The following is a 20,163-nucleotide window of genomic DNA, read 5'->3' on the forward strand; positions in this document are numbered from 1 at the left end:
AAACAGAAAAAAGAAAACATAAAATTATGATGCGAATTGACTAAAAGAGTAGAAACTGAACTCTTGAAAAACGGTTAACTGGAATTATTTGAATTAGCGTCTGTTTTTATTAAGCAAAGATATGTGAAATTTCACAGTTATTGTGGATATGATTTGGGAAGAAGGGAGATGGCTGGAATATGGCTTTAGCAGAGGATACTGCTTCTAAAACAGCTTTAATACCTTCAAGGGAAGGATAAAGGAAAAAGAGTCTTACTGTTTAGGCTATTCTCATAAGAAATCTCCAAACCAGAGGGTGAATCAATGGCAGGTGCAGCTTAAAGGAAAAGGAAATTATTATAGCAGTTTATGAAGTCCTCCCCACCAGACAGAAGATACAACTGATGTTTCATTAAAGTATATTTTAAAAACTGGCACAGAAGCATCTGACTGGGAATTTTAACTATCTGGACTTTTGAAAGTATTATTATATTTTACAGGTAAGGCAAGTGATAGGTTAAATGCCTTAATCAGAATCAAGGTCTTCTTTTAGTCCAGTGCTATTTCTACCCAACTGTTTTGATCATCAAGAGCATTAAAGATCAACTACAATATATAATATGAAGAAATTCAGCTAAAAAAAAAAAGACATTAGAAAATCTTAACATCATAATTGATATGAAAAAGACCTGGAGCTTTTAATTAACTCTAAACTGACTATATGCCTAACAAAGAAATCAGATGGGGCAAAGAGGCCAGTGAAGAATTTGGACACTATATCCATATAAAGAATAACTGAAAAAGAAGGTGAATTTATGCTAAATTAGGAGAAACTCTGTAAGGGTGGGTGGGTGGTTGGTTGGAAGGGTAAATCCACGATAAGTTGACTAGGTCTTAGAAATATAAGAAGGGCTATATTATGTTGTAGTGAGCTGAATGGTGGCCCTCAAAAAGATATGTCCATGTTCTAATCCCCAGAACTTGCAAAGAATCTTTTATGAAAAACTTTTTTTACATCTTTGCAAATGTAAATTCAGTTAAGGATCTTGAGATAAGGAGATCATCTAGGACTATATGGGGAGGTCTTAAACTCAATGCAAGTGTCCTTACAAAAGACACACAGAAGAGAAGACAGACACAGAGAAGGCATGGTGAAGATAGAAGCAGAGATTGGAAGGATGTGGCCAGAAGCCAAAGGGCCTAGAAGCTGGCAGAGGCATGGGGCAGATTCTCCCCTAGAGCCTCTGTAGGGAGTGCAGCCCTGCCGACACCTTGATTTTGAACTTCAGGCCTCCAGAACTGTGAGGGAATAAATTTCTGTTGTTTAAGCCACAGATTTGTGGGAAATTGTTATGGCAGCCCTATGAAACTAATGCTAGTCTAATATGTAGACCAGAGGTTAGATTTCTGTGCAAAACAGGGTAAAATGTAAACATAAGATTAATAGATTATACGTGGGGCAGATTTGGGTGTACTTTAAATTACAAGCATTTTATCATACCTGCCCAAATTGTAACAAGTTATTGTCCACATGGGTATAAAAAGGGTAATTCCTACATCTGGGAGAATGACTTAGTGACCTCTAGAGATCTTTCCCACTCTAAGATGCTGTGTGTATTAGTAACAGTCAAGTCAAACTCAGGAATCTATTATTTGATAGTTAGTGGTAATAAAATCATACAGTGATAAGTTAAAAACTCATTATCCTGTATAAAAACACAATGACAAACAGAAGGATCTTAATTCATAAACACCCTAATGATGACTTCATACTAAGACCTTCACAGCCATTTCAGATATATCTGAAAATAGGCTAAGTGTATAAGCATATGGCCAAGTTTTGGTTCAGCATTATTTTAGGCTCCAACTAGGCAATGGAAACTTCATAAAGAAGCAATTTTTAAAATGTACACTTGCCCAAGAATTATTTTGCTATCCAGTAATGGATAACTGCTTCATGAAGATTTTGCTAAATAGTTAACATAAAAATTTCTCACTAGTTTTAAGTGGAGTCTAGTCACATTGTAATAAAATGAGATGAATAATGGCTAACACTTTTTGGAAACAAAATAATGAGGAAAGATTTTGAAAACATTCTTTTGCAGGGGTTTCATGGCCTGTTTTGATATGTAATAAAACATATTGAGCCAGACTGCTTATAAAGATACAACAAAATAACAGACTCTAATCATTTGTTAGACAATTTTGGAAAGAAGCATAAAATACTAGATTCCTCTAGCTTTTTCAGAAATTTGTTTTGAGTTTTAAAAGAGCAGCGAAGAAGCAGAAAAAGAAAGAACAAGTGGCAATTAATAACTCTTAATATTAAATTAAAAAGACTCAACTATATATGAGAGCTTACCTGTTCTGTTTCAAAGATGTCCCGAAGGTGTTCAAGACCAAGGCTTTTCAGGAATTGGCTAATATTCATGTCAAGACCAGCAACTAAAACAGACATACATTAAAGTTTTTCAGAAAGAAGTTTATCAATCTAAAGGAAGTTCCAGTATTTATTTAAAGCCACGGCTCTTTGACACCCTTGGCTGTGCAGATGGTTTTACTTCAAGTTATCTCTGAATTTGATGGGGAAATAAAAGCAGAGTTTATCTTATCAGTAGTACTTATATTAATATTATAAAGCATAATATAATGCTTTTAGTGAAATATTTAACAGTGGAATTAAAAAATCCAAATTTATCAGCTATTGTTTCAGCTTTCATTTATCAGCTATTGTTTCAGTTTTCATTTCTTACATAATCTCTCAGTATTTTTCTGATATAATTTCAGTAATAAGACTCACTCAGTTCAATAAGATACTATGGTTGGAAAAGGATATACTGGGATATACATAAGTAAGAACAAAGTAGATGCCAAAGAATTTATTCTACGAAGACATATTTCTTATAAGCTGTTGTGTACATGAAAACTTACAGACAGGATGTCTTTAAGTGAGGTGTTCAATAATTACCAATAGAAAAGTGAATCTGTTCACTTAAAACCGCAAAACCAATACGCGTTCACAGGTGTACTTGCCTTCTCCTTCCTTCCTATCTGTGCCTGCTGCGCCATCCCCAGCGTTAGACGCTCCTCCTACTGCCAGTTCTGCTAAGGGGCCGGCGAGGTTGTCTATGCTGCTAGCAGCAGACAGGCAGGAGGGGGTGGATGCTGGTGAGATCAGAGAGGCACTCACTACAGTAGCCTGAGGTTTAAAACAGGTAGGTAAGGCCTCTGGGGGCATGGCGTCTATCAGCAAAGCTCTGATATCGTCAGCCTAAAAAAATAAATAAATAAAATAAAATAACACAAAAAAATTACGTTTTAAAACAATAAGTTTCTCATTAAGGACAAAATGCTTAGTGAATTTTTTCTTTAATGAATGCTCCATTATTCCCTATTGGGTTTTGATCATTCCTTCCTCCTTCCTTCTCTGATCCACAGCTCCAAAGAGTCCCAGTAGTTTCAATAGGTAGAATGGAGAAACTATACAATTAAAAAAAAATATTTCATCTTTTGAAGATCTAATGTGCAGCTTGGTGACTATAGTTAATAAGTACTGTAAGTACTTATATAAGTACTGTACTATATTCTTGAAATTTGCTGAGAGTAGATCTTAAGTATTCTCACCGCACACACAGACAAAAGTTAACTGTGAAAAAAATCCAAGAATGTGAACTATGTTGACTCCTAGAAATACTTTTTAACACTAAATGAAAAGTGTGCACACAATTGTTCATACTTATTACACATGTATTCAAAGGACATGTAAATTAACAAAGATTTGAATAGAGTTAAAAAAATAAAATATTTCATCTTTCATCTAAAAAGGAGCACATTTTAGAATGCTGATTCTCAATCATCTCTTCTTTAGAAGGAGTTTCCATACATAGTATGTGTTGTTTATGCTTAACAACTACAATAATTTTTCTTCAGTTATTTAGTGCATACTTAATAATTTAATGTACAATTAAAATCTGGTGAAACTTTAAAGGGACAGCACTTATTTTGGCTAGCTTATTCACGAACTCTACAGTCTGCTAGGCACAACTGTTGTTAGAGTATGTGGGAGATTGTCCCCAAAGAGAGCCAGCTATCAATTCTTACTTCCATGTACATCTGTGCCCCTCCTTCCATCAGAGGTGGCACCTCCCTTCCCTGGAATCTGGGTTGCCTATGAGTTTCTGTGACCAATAGAATGTAGAGGAAGTGATGTTCTGAGGCTTTTGAGCCAGGCTTTAAAAGGATTGGCAGTTTCTACTTTTTTTCTCTTAGAAGTCATCCTCCCATGCTGTAAAGAAATTCGAACTAGACCACTGAGTGTGAAATACTACGCAGAGAGAGGTACTGTAGGATTTAAGGCCATCCGAGATGCTGCAGCCTCAGCTGAGCTCCCAGCTAAAGGGAGCTGGCAGAACAGCAGAACTGCCTAGCTGAGCCCAGTCAACCCAGAGGACTGTGAGGAATTATAACTGTGAGTGGCACTGTACTAGCCACTCACTTGGTTTTGGTTAAGCTACTAAGTGTTTTGAAAACTGTTACTCAGCAACAGATATATAAAACAGAATGTGGCTTAGAAAAGTTTTTTGGTTAAAAAATTCTAAATTATGTGACCATACAGTAACTCCCTGATTTCCAGAAAATTCAGGAAAGATGTTTCTTTACTGTGTTTAATTCTGTAGTTAAATATCATTTAACCACAAAAATTTAATTCTTGATTTTGAAACTATTTCTACAGTATGTCAGTTTACTTTTCCATCTTCAGAAGAACGATATACTGCTTAGAAGATAATTTTTTCTTTGACTACCTCACCCCCCTCAGGTAAATTACCATGAACATCAGATGCTCTAGAATAATAAGCCAAAGTAGAAGGTGCTCAGATATTTTGCGAATACAATCTATATACAAGTTTTTCTATGATTCATGTTTTCCCTCCAAGTTAAGTATGGCAAAAAAAAAATTAACTTACTGCTTAGTTTGCCTTAATAGTTTTAAATTATCTAAAAATGAGAACTTAAAAAAATTCATAAGGAAGGAAATTTGTTCTTCTTCCAAGAGATATATGCACCACTAGAGGTAAACCTGTTAAGCCCTGGAATTTACTGTCAGTTCTGAAAGTATAACAAGCAAGTCTAAATATTTTGAAATGAGGACTTACCGTTGCCAGATCTAAAGGTGTCTGGCCTTCTTGGTTCTTCATAGTTGGATCTGCACCATGTGCCAGGAGTAGGGCACAGAGCTGTGTCCTGCCTTTTTGGGCTGCTTCGTGAAGAGGAGTAAATGCCCACTTGTCTGTTGCATTTACACATGTGTTGTATTTTATCAGTAACGCTGCAATGTCCACATGCTGAAGAAAAACAAAAGGATGCCAAGAGGTAAGAATGAGATTATTTGGTAAAGCTCCTTCAGGTACACTTGTTTTTATTTAACATTTCATTCCCTCTATATCTCTATTCTCATCCTTAACAGAAGTTTCTTCTATAAAAAAAGAATATTCATTGCACCCCTCCACCTGTATTTTGGACTTCATCTTTTCTTGCTTCCTCTAAAATATCAATTCCACAATTATTCTGTTACCCTGTAATTCTTCATGGGAGCCTTAAAAACTTTTTTTATTCAGCCTTATATTCAGATCTATCTTAAAAATAAACATATATTACCTGACTCCAAGTTTCCTAATAATGGGCTAACCTGTCTGTCAAACTTTTCAAACCAGCAACCTATAACCATTGCTTCTCTTTATCTTCCCATTTCTCTTTCTAACCTATTGCAACCTGATCTATTTATTGAAAACACTCATCTCAAAGATTCTCAATGTTCTTTCTTCAGCCGTTGGGAAAGTAACATAACAAAACATTTTACAAAAATTAGTCTGTCGAGCCAAAATGACTTAGGGGGTGGAAGAAATGTCAGCTGCAGACGCATTAACTAATAACCTGGGCATGAGGTGATAAGATCCTCAACTGTGATGGTTAGAGAAGAATGGAAAAGAAGAGCTAAATTTGAGAAATTTTGAAGGCAAAAAAATCAGGTTTTAGAAAGACAAATTAACCACAGAGGAAGAAAGATGAAAAAAAAAGTCAAAGGTGACTGCCTTTTTTCTTTTTTAATTTGGTCTAGAAGATTAAGAAAAAAAAAAAAGGGTAGATGGAAGCATTAACAGAAATTGAGTAGCAGAAGTTTAATTAGGAATGAAACTATAAGGAAGGTCCACTTGGGGTATGTGGTTTCTGAGGTACAATATCTAAGTAATGATGTCCTGTAAATGGTTTCACACAAAAGGTCAGAGCACAGATAAGGGGGTCATTTACTTATTCACTTACTCTCTCTTACCGACTCACCCACCAACCAAACATTTGCTGAATACCTATCTGAAGCTGAATTTCATGAGAATGGGAAGAGATGGGGAAAGTAAGGACAGAAGTATCCCAGGATAGAATTTAGGGCATGTTTCTTCAAATTTTCCTTTAAAATTCCTTAATATTTTCTTTGCTCTCTTGAAGAGAAGTACCTATTCAAAAAGAATAGGTACTTCTTCTGAGGTAGTATTAAAGTATTTTTTGGTGTTTTTTTAATATAATACAAATACTTGTTAATTTTAGGAAAAGTGATTTCAGAAAACAGAGGAAAATACAAATCAGACAACTTCTAAGAAAGCTTCCATATTTGCTCTGACAATATAAAGACAACAACAACAACAACAAAAAAGAGCATAACCAGACTAGGGCTTCTGAGAACAGGCCATGTTTTGTGATCTTTTGGGGATTATGAATGAGGTATACCATGATTATAAAATTGATTCTAACACAAATGATAAAAATAGGTAACATTTGTAGCACTATCAAAATCACTTAAAACAGACCCCAGTGATTTATCTCCCTTATTCAAAGGATATACGTTGAAAAGAATAGCTATTTTTGTTCAATTAACCCAAAAGCATGGAGTAATTTCAAGCTTCTCCCCAGTAAGGTTATGGGGTGTTTAAACTAGGTTCCTGATGATTAGTTTTATTCTACTCCATTTGTGTTGGCAGTATAATATAATTTGGTAGACTAATTTGTATAGGCTTCCAAAATTAGATAGTCCAAGGAAAATTATGTGTGTGTGTGTATAAAATGAATCATATATATGGTATGTATTATTAAACTTTCTTTATATTAAATTTATAGTTTATGCTTAGAGAAACCAATTACGTGCTTATTAAATTTGCTGACAAACATCTGAAACAGCAATAAACAGGAAATATGCTGCTACCCAAGTAGACTAAAAACACAATTCTTAAATCTTTTAAACAGCCACACCACTGGGGCAAAAAAAGTAACTGAAATTTAAGGGTGACAAATGCAATAAATAAGCTACAGCTCAGTCCTATACAATACATAAGAGCAAAGCATTGAACTAGAAGGTCTAGAACAGGAATTGAACTCTGCTGGAACGTTTCCAGGAGTCAACTTAATATGGTTTCAAAATTCAGCTGCAACACAAAATGCTTTAAATGACAAATGCAACATAAAAACACTGCAAGGACCCTAATTTAATTTTAGAAAGTTGGGAAGTAGGGAGAAGAGAAACGTGTTTGGGTTCCAGTTAGAGCAATTTAATTGTACGATAATGTCATGAAATCCCCCTAACATTATACATTTTAGAGAAAGCATTAAAAAATGAAAAATTTGAGAGAGAAAACTCAGCAAATTGATTTACTCTTATGAGATAATAGAAAACTACATGCTGTGTGGTAAATATATATCAATGCTTTATATCTACTGAAGAGCAAAAAAATTAGTTGTCTTGTGTAAATGTATATTAAAAATAATATAAGGCGTTATAATACAAAAACACCAAACAGGATAATGCACATTACCATTAATATATACTCTCATGAAATCTGTAACTTTTATTTAAACTTCTTAAACTATGTCTTTGTTTCTCCTTTTGGAAAAACTGAAGTGGTAAGTTCTTTCTATATAAAAAGGCCCAAAGACACACAGAGAGCTGACTGAGCTCTCCAGAGGAAAAAAGGTAAAATATGTATCAAAGAATGATGACCAATAAATAACGGCTTAAGTAACTTTATGTAATTTCAGATATCTCACACAATTATTTTATCTGCAGCTACCAGTCATTATCCACTACTGAAGTCAATTAATCTATTTAATACTGATATTGAGCTGGTCAAACATACAGCTAATTCCTAAGGCTGTGAGATATAAAAGTGACACACAGACCTTATTCTGACCGGCCCAGTATGAGGGCTGTGTGGACCGAGTTATCTCATAATAACTGTATTCCCTTGGATTTGGACAGAATGCACTTTCCACATGCATGGTCTTATCTAATTATCACAATAACCCTGTAAAGATGGTCTCAGCATCTAAGTTTTACTAGTGAGGACAGTGAAGATTAGAAAGATTAAGGCACTTGCTGAAGACTTGTGGGTTATGGAGGAAAAGATTAAAGACTAGATCCCAGAGGTTCAGACTCCAAATTCAGGTCTCCATTTCGCCACATCTGCCTGCATGGTCTTGCTAGACTAAAACATGAGCGCCATTTCCTGACAAGTTGAAAATGGCAGAGAGTATGATATCAGGGAAAAGCTATTTAAGCAGAGATCACTGGGTAACCCTATACCTAAAACTACTCTACCAATAGCCTTATTTTAAATATAGAAGCCTCTATTCCATACAAAGTGCCACCAAAATCTCCTTCACCAAACTATCACTTCAGGGCAGTACATCATATACACCACGCAGCCAGGCCAGTCCAAGCATCATTGATATTAATACTATGTAACCAGTGTTCTGCCACCCTAACAGAGCCCTATAATTTCATTAAAATATCCAGCCAAGGCTTATGTGCTGTATGAATAAAAAGGGGCTTTGGAAAAACATATGGATTTATATGTCTAGAGATAATGAAAATATAATTATATCTACCCCTTAGCTAAAGTAAGATAAAGTAGCTTAAACATTTTTTATATCATGGTTAACCTTGGTCCTTATTTTAAGTCTACTAATTGAGACTGAGATAAATACAGATTTGATGTGGTTACTGACAACAGGTTATATAATATACAAACTGCATTAGATAAAATTATTTCATAGAGCAGAGATTCTCAATGGAGGGAATGACCTTACCTACTGCCAACTGAAAATCACTATGAGATGTTACTGGGGGTGGGAGGGTGGGTATATGTTGTACATGGTAAAAACATGGTAACCAAAAAAAGTCAAGAAACCATCAAAGTAAAGGTTTTAGTGAATAAGAGTACATAGTCATTAGCTCACAGATATTCGATTTTTAAGTTTCCAAGTTTAATACAAGAAGGATTTTTAGAGTGAGTCAAAAAATCCACCCACACACTGAGGCAAAAGTACTTGCTACAAACATACTGTCTAGCTCATTAGCATTCTTTAGTAGAAGGATGGGATGAACCAGGTTGACTGAAACCTCTACCAAATGCCCTCTACACAGCCTGGAGAACTTTCTCTTCATTTTTACCTCCATAAGCTACATTCATTTACAAAGAGCTCAGCAGTAGGGATGTCATAAAAAGCAGGATAACATAAAAAGAGAGAATGAAACTAAAAATGCTCATGATCTTTCTCACTTGGACTTAGAAGAGGAGAGCAGGAGTTGTGGATAATGCTGAAATAAGTTTATGAAAACGGGACAGTGGGCCTCTGCTCAGGAGGCGGACTGCATTATACTCCCTCAGCTAATGCAAGATAGCTACGAACAAAGACAAGGCCGTCCTGCACTCTACCTTATTATATTTAGCCACAAAAGAGAACCGCTATAAATTTTCTTTCTTTCACACTGGTCACAAATTGACACATATGTGTAATAAGTAGAATCTCAACACCTTTCCCATCAGAAGAATGGGAATTAAAAGGTAAAATACGTAAACCTTAAAAATTCAGTTTTACTTTCTTCATCCTCAGTGACAACGATGAAAGCTATGAAAGGAAAAGACTGACAGGACTGAACTTTTCCACATCCACAAAGTATGGGATATACTGGAAACACAGTACATAGATCAACATAGTCTACACAGTTGACAATATATGTTTTACTAGATCAAGTCAAGAAGTATAATTCTACTGCCTACACCTATCCTCACTCATTAGTAGATTTATACAGAAGTTAAAAGACACTGATCCCATCAGCTTTATAAACTCTTAACTGATAAAACTTTTAACTGAGGCTTAGAGATATGGAGAGAAGGATCATGCTAAGAAAAATATTGGACATTATTCTCCAAATGATACATATCTATACTTATAACTCAAAGGTAAAAGGATTATACACACATGTATATGTAGTATATTAGCAGTAAATATTTAGCATGCCTGGTCTTCAGCAGAAATACACATAGTACAGTGAAATTGAGAATTTTATATGCAAGAAGGCTAAAAGAAAATTCTAATGATTTTAATAAAGGATTAATTATCTTTGGAAAGATAACTTCAAATACAGAAGTTTCAAGAGGATTTCAGTACTAATAATATATTTATTAAATCTGATAACTTTCAATTAGCATATATCACACTTGGAAGTAAAATTTTCTTTCCTTTCTGTCCAACTTGAAACTAGATTGTTTGCTTTCCTTGATTATTCCCACTCAGACATGTCATCTCCCTGAAATACTGGTCTTTGAGAGGGGGCATGAGAAGATGCAGATATTCTCATTATGAAGGGCAAGGGAGAAGAGAGTAAGAGAATATGGAAATCATGGTGATTAGTTTTTACTTATAGTCTGTCAGGCTTTTGCAAATCTAGAAACTGTCCTCACCAATAATGATTCCATCTATGAGAGCCCCTAGTATGTACATTCTGGCACGTGTGCATCTTTACAGTCAAATAGGGATTCTGACAAGCACAAAAGCATTCATCTTCTTCCTGTGTGATTCATCAGACCTAAAGTGGGCCTTGGTGACTTCCAGGCAGTCAGTCCAACAAATGTCAAGGCACTGGAATACAACCCTCTTCCTCTTTCAGCTGATGATTACAGATTACAGTTACAGGGCTTTGCAAGAATCAGTTGTGACTTTCACTGTGGGGTTTCAGCTAGTCATCTGAACTCTATGAAACCATATACACCAATAGCTCAACCATTTTCTTGAATCTTTCTAAGATGCTGAGGATAAACATAAGCAAGCATAATTTCCATGCCTACAGAGGAACCTCCTGGCTTTCATAGTTTCTAAAATCTACTTAAGGTAGAGTTAAGATTTATTATCTACATCAATAAATATTAACTGAGCAGCCATTACATACCAATTATTGTGCTAGATAATGTGAAGAGACCAAAAAGCTATAAAAAGTATGGTCCTTGGCCAAAAGATAGTTATGCCTGAGAAGGCTAGAAACACTCTGAATAGTAAGATTAAAACTGTGCTAAATTACGCTGTTGGTTAGATATCTACTTATTGCATGCATGGTATGCATTTAGCAAAGTAGTAAATATCAGTGAAGTTTTCTAGACTTTAACTTTAGCATGCTCACCCCATAGGATGCTGCATTGTGAAGAGGAATTAAACCACCTTTGTCTTGGGCATTAACATCCGCTCCGTGCTCTAGAAGATATTCAGCTACTTCCAGGTTATTGTAGCCTGCTGTTAGAATGAGAAAAGGCAAATGTCAGCTTAAAAGAAAAAGGAAAATATGTATATAAATGATAAGGACCAGAAAACATTAATACTTTTTGCTTTAAACTACTATCACATAATTAAGTATAAGACATTTACAATAAGAAATTTATATAATTTATAATAAGAAGTTATTTAAAATAACATCAATCAAGCATTTTCTGAGTAGCACTCTTCATGCTCAGCATTTCTTTCGTCTTCTGGCAAGCTGTATTAGGCATCTAAGAAAGCTCGTGAGCCTTGAAGTGCTGGTGATGCGTACCTGCCAAGTGCAGAGGGGTTGAGTTCCTGCCTTGGGTGTCTCGGCAGTTGATATTCTCTGGGGTACAGAGCTTCTGCACTCTTGCCAGGCAGCCCTTCTTGGCAGCATCCAACAAAGCAGCGTCTCCTCTCAGTAAGTCCTGAATATCTGTGTCTCCTTCTTTTACCAAATCTAAAGGTGTATTTCCGTCCCTGTTCTTTTTAGTCGGGTCTGCTCCGTGCTACAAAGGAACCAAATGGGGTTTGTGTTTTCTGCAGTATCTTTGTTTTGTTTCTTTATTTTTAACTTCACCTTCACTCATCCAAAGAAAGATTATCTATTCTATACACATTGTGAAAAACAGAGGCAATATTTGGTCCTTCTTGCAAAATTCCTACTTAGCAATATACTGGATCAGCTTTCTAACTATCAATACTTCCCAACCAAAGCCCCAAGCCTCAGGATCAACAGTGATGGTGAGTGGGAAAGGTGTCGAGTGTCTTTTACTTTTCGTATCATATACTTTCTCAGACTCCAAGCTGTCTTCAGAAACCACTTTTCCTTTTAATCATGGCCTGGATATTAATGTTGACCAGATTTCAATTATATAGAGATATTCAGTGTTGATGAAGTGAGAAGAGGAAGACACACAGGTGGAAAAAGTACTTAATTCCAAATGGAATCAATAAAAAGAAAGCTTGGTAATTTAAAAATATTTCCAATGTAAGTCTTAGAACCTATCATGAAATTAGGTAGAAATGTATTAACAGTTAATTTGATTTTAAAAGTTTAATCATCTATACCTATGAAATAAGGTCAATAAAAGTCAAGAATCTTTATTACAGGCCTGACACAGACTCCTATAGGCCCAATGGAGAAATCTGGAATAACCAACCTAGACAATGAATTCACATTGTCCTAGAAGTTATTTCTTACTAACCAGTGATAATAAAAATGAGTATCAAATACAGTGTTATTCTCAAAACTCATAAGAACATACTTGATCCCATGAAAGTTGCAGGAGAAGAATTTTATATTTAACCAGGACAAGTTTTTCTCTAGTTTAAAAAAAAAAAAAAAAAGAGAAAATGACATAAATACATGTCCAGTCATTTTTCACATCTTTTAATTAATTTCACATCTTTTAATTTAACTTCATATCCTTTAATGTTTAAATAATGCTTAATAATTAGAAATGAGCTTGTTAACAATAATAAAATAGCTAGTAAGAAGAAAAAATCAAACTTGATGGAAAAACTTGGTTCTTCTCGTACAAATGTTTTCTGATATTAATACTGTAAGTATCAGATAAGCAATGCAAACTAATTCAACTCTTTCCAAAACCTACCTTGTTGAACTGTGATGGACTCAACATAATCAAGTCAGTTCAGAAAGGCACTTCAGACATTACTCAAAGCTACGTGAGTATCATGATATCACACTTAAACATCCCCCTAAAATAGAGAATGGAAGCAGTCTCTACAGCACTTACTGTACTGTATTATAGAATAATTTACTCTGATGTAATTTTATGTCCTAACCAAATAATAAATATAATTACTTTATAATTTTAAAAATTACATACTTTTAAAAGGAGCTTGCAGATTTCATATTTTCCTTTAGCTGCTGCTTCATGTAGAGGGGTAAATTTCCATAAGTCTGCCACATTGACAGAAGCCCCATGCCTTACCAAGAGCTCAGCTACTTCATAGTGTCCATATGAACAAGCATTATGAAGAGGCACCAAGCCACTAAACAAAAGAAAATTATTTTAAAGACATACAACAAATCTTTGCATTAAAATGATATGTATAATAAAAATAATTCTCTATGGCATTGATTATATTGAACACTCACTTAAAAAAAAAATTCTCCTCTGATCTTGAAGACAGCATCATCCATTTCCAAATAAGGATTAACAATTTCAAAAATTTCAAAAATGTCCCTTTCAATATAAGGACTTACTTAGTTTCTTGGTGATGGATATAAATTTCACAGCAATCTTTATTCTTAAAATACGTATAGATATACCCATAAAAAAAGGTTCTATTTTAATACTTTTAATTCAGGTTTCATCCTGGCAATATAAAGAGCAACACTACAAAGTGATTTCAGGAATAACTAATTAATAACCTGGTTTTATCATCTCTCAGATTTTCTTCCATTTGGGTCTTCCTAGTGAAAACTGTATGCTTGCTTACTTATAAAATACACAATGCAATCTAACTTATTTACTTAGGCAAGTTCAACCTTTTGTTTTTGGCTTTTTTTTTTATTGTTAATAATCTGGTAGTGGTTTCTGTGCATAGATTTAAATATTTAGGTGCCAAGCAATGAAAACTCAAAATCCAGGTGATAGAGAAACTTCAGTATTCTGTAAAGAAAACAATGAAATCAACCATAAACTCTAGTCAGATGAGCAAACTATCCTGTGATGACTCTAAGTTCTGATTGGAAGGCAGCTGGCATTCTAAAAGGACAAAGATGTCCCCATAAAAAAGGGTGCATCAAAAGGATAAGTTTAAGTTGCACTTAGTACACAGCAAACACAAGGTATCAAGTTAGTACCTTTTTACTTAGAGAGATCAGGTTTTTCTGTTTTTGTTTTTAATGTTTTGAGACCAAAAATACTGACTGCTAAAATGGGGCAATAGAGGGACTTCCCTGGCGGTCCGGTGGTTGAGACTCTGCACTTCCAATGCAGGGGGTGCAGATTCAATCCCTGGTCGGGGAACTAAGATCCCACGCGGCGTGGCCAAGAATAAAGTGGGGGGCGCTGATGGCAATAGAAACAAATGTTGGTTCCTCTCTAATGCACCATAATACTTTGAAAGAGCTAGTGATAATATTATTAAATATTCATGTCTGATGTATCCCTTTTAAAAGATAAATAAGCCCAAGATGGTTAACTGAGGTCTAAGTTGTGTGGTTTAATTCTACAGCAGTCTGGTATGTAATTACACAGAAAGGTGCTTATTTATATTTTGAGATGATATGAAATTAACTCAGGATATGGAAGCTCATTTCAGTTAAAACTTCCTTCTTGCTTTTCTAAATAGCTTCCACGGCTGCTTTAAACTCTGTCTAGATAAATTAAAACAGTTCAGTAAACTAATAAAAAATAGAGAATATCTGAATGAGTAAAAATAAAATTATGTTTCTATTAATATGACTTTGGGATGGGTGGCTTCTTTTAGGAGGAGATTAAACATTTTTAATAGCAAAAAAAGGGATAAACAATAAATTACAAACTATATAAACACATGTACATAATGCAGTAAAATACTATATATAGGCATTAAAAGGATGAAATGAACTATTAAGTACTGACATGGAAAGACATTCAGCATATACTACTGGCTGAAAAAGGCAAATTGCAAAGCAGACCGTGTGCAGTGACATCATCATTTACATTAAAAATAAGCTCCACCACAACAGCACACACACTGCGACAGGTCCTTCAAAACTCCAGACGGTTACAACAAAATTTTGATGCTGTAATCGCTAGGAGGTGGAGTGAGAGGGACTTTTCACTTTCTATACTATACATTTCCATAATGTTTTAATTTATGCTTTAAACTTAAAAAAAACATGCATTACTTTCTTAATAGGGAAAAAATACCTAAAACTTCAAAAATATAAAGAAAAGAAATTTTAAGTATCAAGAAAATGAATCCCAAACAGTGGAATTCTAATGCATACCCTTTGTCTTTGGCATGGACATCGGCACCATGGTGTAGGAGGTACTCCACGACAGACACACGGTTATAGCCTGCCGCAAAGTGCAGGGGTGTAGAATGCCGGCCCTCTAAATCTCTGCAATTCACATTCTGAGGGCTGCAAAGTTGCTTTTATGGCACACACACACACACACACACAAACACAAGAAGAACGTTAGTATTTATTCATAGAACTCGCTCTAAAATACTGCAGACATCTTGGATAAATTGTATTTTTCTAATGAATATTTCTTTCCAAAGATTAGATAATACAAGTGATGTTTTAAAATCAGCACGATGTTTGGCTTTACAGTGTCTATGTTTGCAGAGCTATTTAATCTTTTTCAACATTTCCTGGCCAAAATCTTAATCAAAAAGAAAAACCCATAATAAGGCAAGCATTTCCAAGGCAAATGGTGCCTTCCTTCTTCATAGTTATAAGGCTTTCCTCCCCGAGACTGCCTGTAACAGCCTGTATGCTTGTACCAGCACGCTCTTAGCCACTCTTTGCTCAAATAAGACCAACCCTGGTTGACTGCAGAATTACCCAGAATTCTTGCCTCCTTTGACGTGGCAAGAAGGCGCTGGGAAAATTACATTAATTCTGTCTGGGCCATCCACTTGGCCCTTTGATCCATCTCAGCAAAGCCATGCAGTCAACAATGTTTTACTTGATCTTTGAGGGGATATTTGTCTAAGTCTACACGTCAGATTGATTCTGATCATGTTCTAGTTTCTGGCCTTTTATCTCCTTCAGCTGTATCCTTCAAATCTCTTCTATTTCACCTATTCTCCTTTTGAATATTATCATTTCAGCACAAGCTCAACTGTTTGCTTACAAAGCAGTAAAAGCAAAGTTAGGCCAGAGTGGTTGCATCGCTGATGGTGACAGATGGACTACAATAAAAATATTTGAGGAACAATTTATAAAGAATTTCCTATTTTTTCAGTGAGAGATTATCTATGTGTGAAAACAATCATCATCTCCATTTTACAGATAAATAAACCAAGGCTCAGAGAAGTTAAGTGACATCCTTTTTCATACAGTGGGTAAGGGGTAGAATAAAAACTCAAACCCCACTTTCTTGATTCTTAATCTTTTGATCTTCTTGCTACATCATTGCTTACCTACTTACTTACCCAAACTCAGGGAAGTGATGAGAAAAGAGGTAATGAAAAGAAGGATTCTTAAGTTAAAAAAGCAGAGAAAAACGGTGACATTTTCTAGGCTACAGGTATGATGGCAAGGGCTTTCATATATAGCTCACTGTAATGAGCTATTGTAATATAAAAACTCTAAACCTGGAAGATATCTATGGAGATACTGAGGAGGGACTGGTAGGGTAAAAACAGGGCTTTTCAGGTGGTACAATTTTTATATGACAGAAGGAAGTCTGGGCATAAGGGAGAGACTAAAATCTGAAGAGCCATTGTCATCTGGCCAGGTTATATCTTTTCATGACAACTGAGTCTGTGGCAAATTTTATATATTTTATTAATATATAAATTATAGAATCAAAAAACAAAATTAAATAGAAATAAATAAATACATAAACTAGAAAGAAAGGCTACAAAAATTGACAATAAACACCTTCTATGGTGTCTTACATGACTGAAGCTGCTTCCTGCTGCTGCTTTTATTCTAGTTCTTTATATTCTAAGTTAGCTTGTTTTTTCTTTTGCAGAGAACAGTGGCAAAATGGGGATGAGGTAGGAAATGAAACCCAATTTATTTTATGTTTTTACTAACAAAAGGCAAGCCAATTCGGCTTATTAAATATTTGCTTTTTACTATTTGGAAGTTCTTTATCCTCTATTCTATTTCAATTTCTTTTTGAATGCCAAGGCAATTTTTATATCCTTCCTACCTGCTTCTCAAATACTTTACTCAGCAAACAGCCTTTTTTTCTAATAACTAATTTCTAATGCTTTCTAAAGCCTCTAAGGAAGGAAAAGTTTACCATGCTTAATTCTCACTTAATTTGTGCTTTGTTTTCTTCTGCCATTTCTACTCTATTCATAAAAATATATTTGGCCTTTATTGTGAATGGATTGTTTAAGAAACCTGGAAGCTGTGGCATGGTTTCTAATACATACAAGATGTAGGAATTAAAACCTACACATTAAAAAAATAATAAACTATTAATTTAATTATAATGGGCACATATAGCAATTCTAGCACTGGGGTTATCATGCTGTGATACAGAAAAGGAGTCCTAATCGCTTTTATATTTTAAGATTTTATTAGGATACATTTCAAATGATAAAAGTATTTTTAAGAAAAAATATATATAATTTCAGATCTAAGAGAAATTTAAAATTTCTCTCTAGTGGCTGTTATGACTGAAATTTACTATTTTCCTTTAAATAACTTAGAAGTTAATGTAAGATGGAAGAGAGGTTGGAAGTAGCCACATAATGCAACAAAAATAAAATTTCTAGGCAACAGAGTTTAGAAAGCATTTACTGTCATTTTCAACCAGTATACATCATCGAGTACGAAAATTGGTTTGCTAAAAATCACAAAAACCAAGTTTGCTTAATAAGAAACGACAATAAGAAATGAGCAAGATTAGTTTGTAAAAAATAAGCTGGTAAGATTATCAATACCAAATTTGCAATTAGCCTTTCTTTAAAAAAAGGAATAAAAAATAAAACTACAAGACCAATCCCCAAACAAAAATAAAACTCATACCCCTTTCTGCTATCTTCTCCCACACATGAATGATTATAGAGGGGAAGTGTATGTGTTTTAAAAAGGTGTATTCAATACTAGAATATAATTTTATATTTGAAAAAATTCAATCTATAATCATTGTTTCTACACCACAAGTAAAGGTTGATACAATTTCCTTGGCAAGCAATGACATAGAAAAGAAGATCCATCTTCTGCATATAATTAATTCCAAATGGTTGCAGGATCATAAGGATGCTTTCCTAGAGCAAATGTGAGAACCTCTTGGAAAAGGTCAAGAACATTGTTTCAAACTTTACTGTACTATTACCTGGGCTTGAACTAGCTTGGAAATTTATGAAAGTGGCCAAAATAACATTTTAATTAATAAAAGTAGAAATAAAAAGAGCATTCATATAACCAGAAGTAAACTGACTAGAAAGTGGTTTAATGTACGGCACATACTAGGAAAACCTTCACAGTTAAAGATCTCTCCTGTTTATGGATCTACTCTGCTCATCCCTTTTATTGTTTGGATTTGAGTAGTTTCACTTACAAGCCTAAAATGAATTGGTAAGCAAAGGTTCCACAGAGCTACCCAAGACATTAAAGCGCTACCTTACCTTCACAGTTTCCAAGTCTCCGGCTTTAGATGCTTCTAAGAGCCGATAGTCAACATCAGAAGTGCGTATAGGTGTGCTTTCTACATGAAAGAAAGGAAAGGGTACTGTTGGTTTTCAAGGAATCACAGAGTAGCTAAGGAGGGAAAATTATTTGGTGAATGGAAAGAGAGAGGTTAAGGTGTCAGAAATTTCTAAGATCTAATTTAAGGTTTTGTGGTGTCTTACTTCAATCTATATCCACCTTATCATAAGCCAAATTCAAACAAATTTTAGGACACACAAATCCTCTCCATCCCAATTACTCTGTCTTTCAAATTTTATGGTCAAAACTTGGCAAAGGGGAATGGAGAAACATAGGACCATGAGATCACGGACATCTTTATGATACATTGGTCTTTCAAAGTGTTGGAGCGAAGCTTTGCAATAGATTCTGTTATGTAAACCGAGGGAAGCCACTCAACTTTCAGTACTTAATGTTTAGCCTTTCTTTTTGGTCTCAATTTCTACACTATGAAACAGAAGTAATACTCCTGAAATCAGTGACCTTAGAAAATATAATCAGTGTACGATAAAGGCCTACTAAATACAGAAATTTGTTTAATTCGCATTTATGGCTTCAGGGAAATGCAATTTAAAATGTCTTAAGAGGTGTGATACAAATGTTAAATAGAATATAATTAAAACAGGCTGTTAAGTCTAGAAGTTATGAGGCTAACAAATGAGTTATTCTGATTAATCCAATACTATAAACAAACCAAAAATTCATTATACATTGGCCCAAATAAAAAGATTTTTAAAGAAAACAATGCTTATCACTCAAAGTATGATCATGGACATTAAGTGTGGCTTTTATAATGCACATGTGTACACACACTCATGTAACACAAAAGAACTTAAGTCCAGAAAACCTGGATTTAGACTGGGCTCTATTGTGATGATGGACAAATCATTTGACTAGCTTAGTTTTCGCACCTATAAAGTGAGCGTTGGTTGGTTTCCCAGAAATTCTCTTCCAGGCTTAAGATTTCAATATCTTGTGGCCAGAGTCACCTTCCTTGAGCCCAGTGTCCAAACAGGAAGATCAAGTGATGCTATAATAAGGTTTCAGATTTCAGAAGAAATACTTCAGCTCTTTCTAAAGTACTTTATTCAGGGAAGTGAGTTTTACAGAGTAAGATAGGGCATTTAATAAAGATTTTTGGAAAGGTCTCTGTATAGTTAGGTCATAATATCTATGAATTTCATTTCTGGATAGTAAATGGATGCTATAAAATATTCATAATA

General features: G+C 34.6%; 1 protein-coding gene across 1 annotated transcript in view; it reads right to left on the reverse strand.

Moving 5' to 3' along the window:
* Positions 1-20,163, reverse strand: part of TNKS (tankyrase) — a 176,230-nt gene that overhangs the window by 23,265 nt on the left and 132,802 nt on the right. The window contains exons 13-20 of the mRNA XM_060001288.1: positions 18,880-18,959; positions 15,566-15,711; positions 13,449-13,614; positions 11,885-12,104; positions 11,480-11,589; positions 5,133-5,321; positions 3,013-3,250; positions 2,342-2,424 (exon numbers count right to left, since the gene is read on the reverse strand). Of these exons, the coding sequence (XP_059857271.1) occupies positions 2,342-2,424; positions 3,013-3,250; positions 5,133-5,321; positions 11,480-11,589; positions 11,885-12,104; positions 13,449-13,614; positions 15,566-15,711; positions 18,880-18,959 (1,232 nt within the window). The remainder of the gene's footprint in view (positions 1-2,341; positions 2,425-3,012; positions 3,251-5,132; positions 5,322-11,479; positions 11,590-11,884; positions 12,105-13,448; positions 13,615-15,565; positions 15,712-18,879; positions 18,960-20,163) is intronic.

Source organism: Delphinus delphis, chromosome 21 (genome assembly GCF_949987515.2).
Source record: "Delphinus delphis chromosome 21, mDelDel1.2, whole genome shotgun sequence".
NCBI lineage: Eukaryota > Metazoa > Chordata > Mammalia > Artiodactyla > Delphinidae > Delphinus > Delphinus delphis.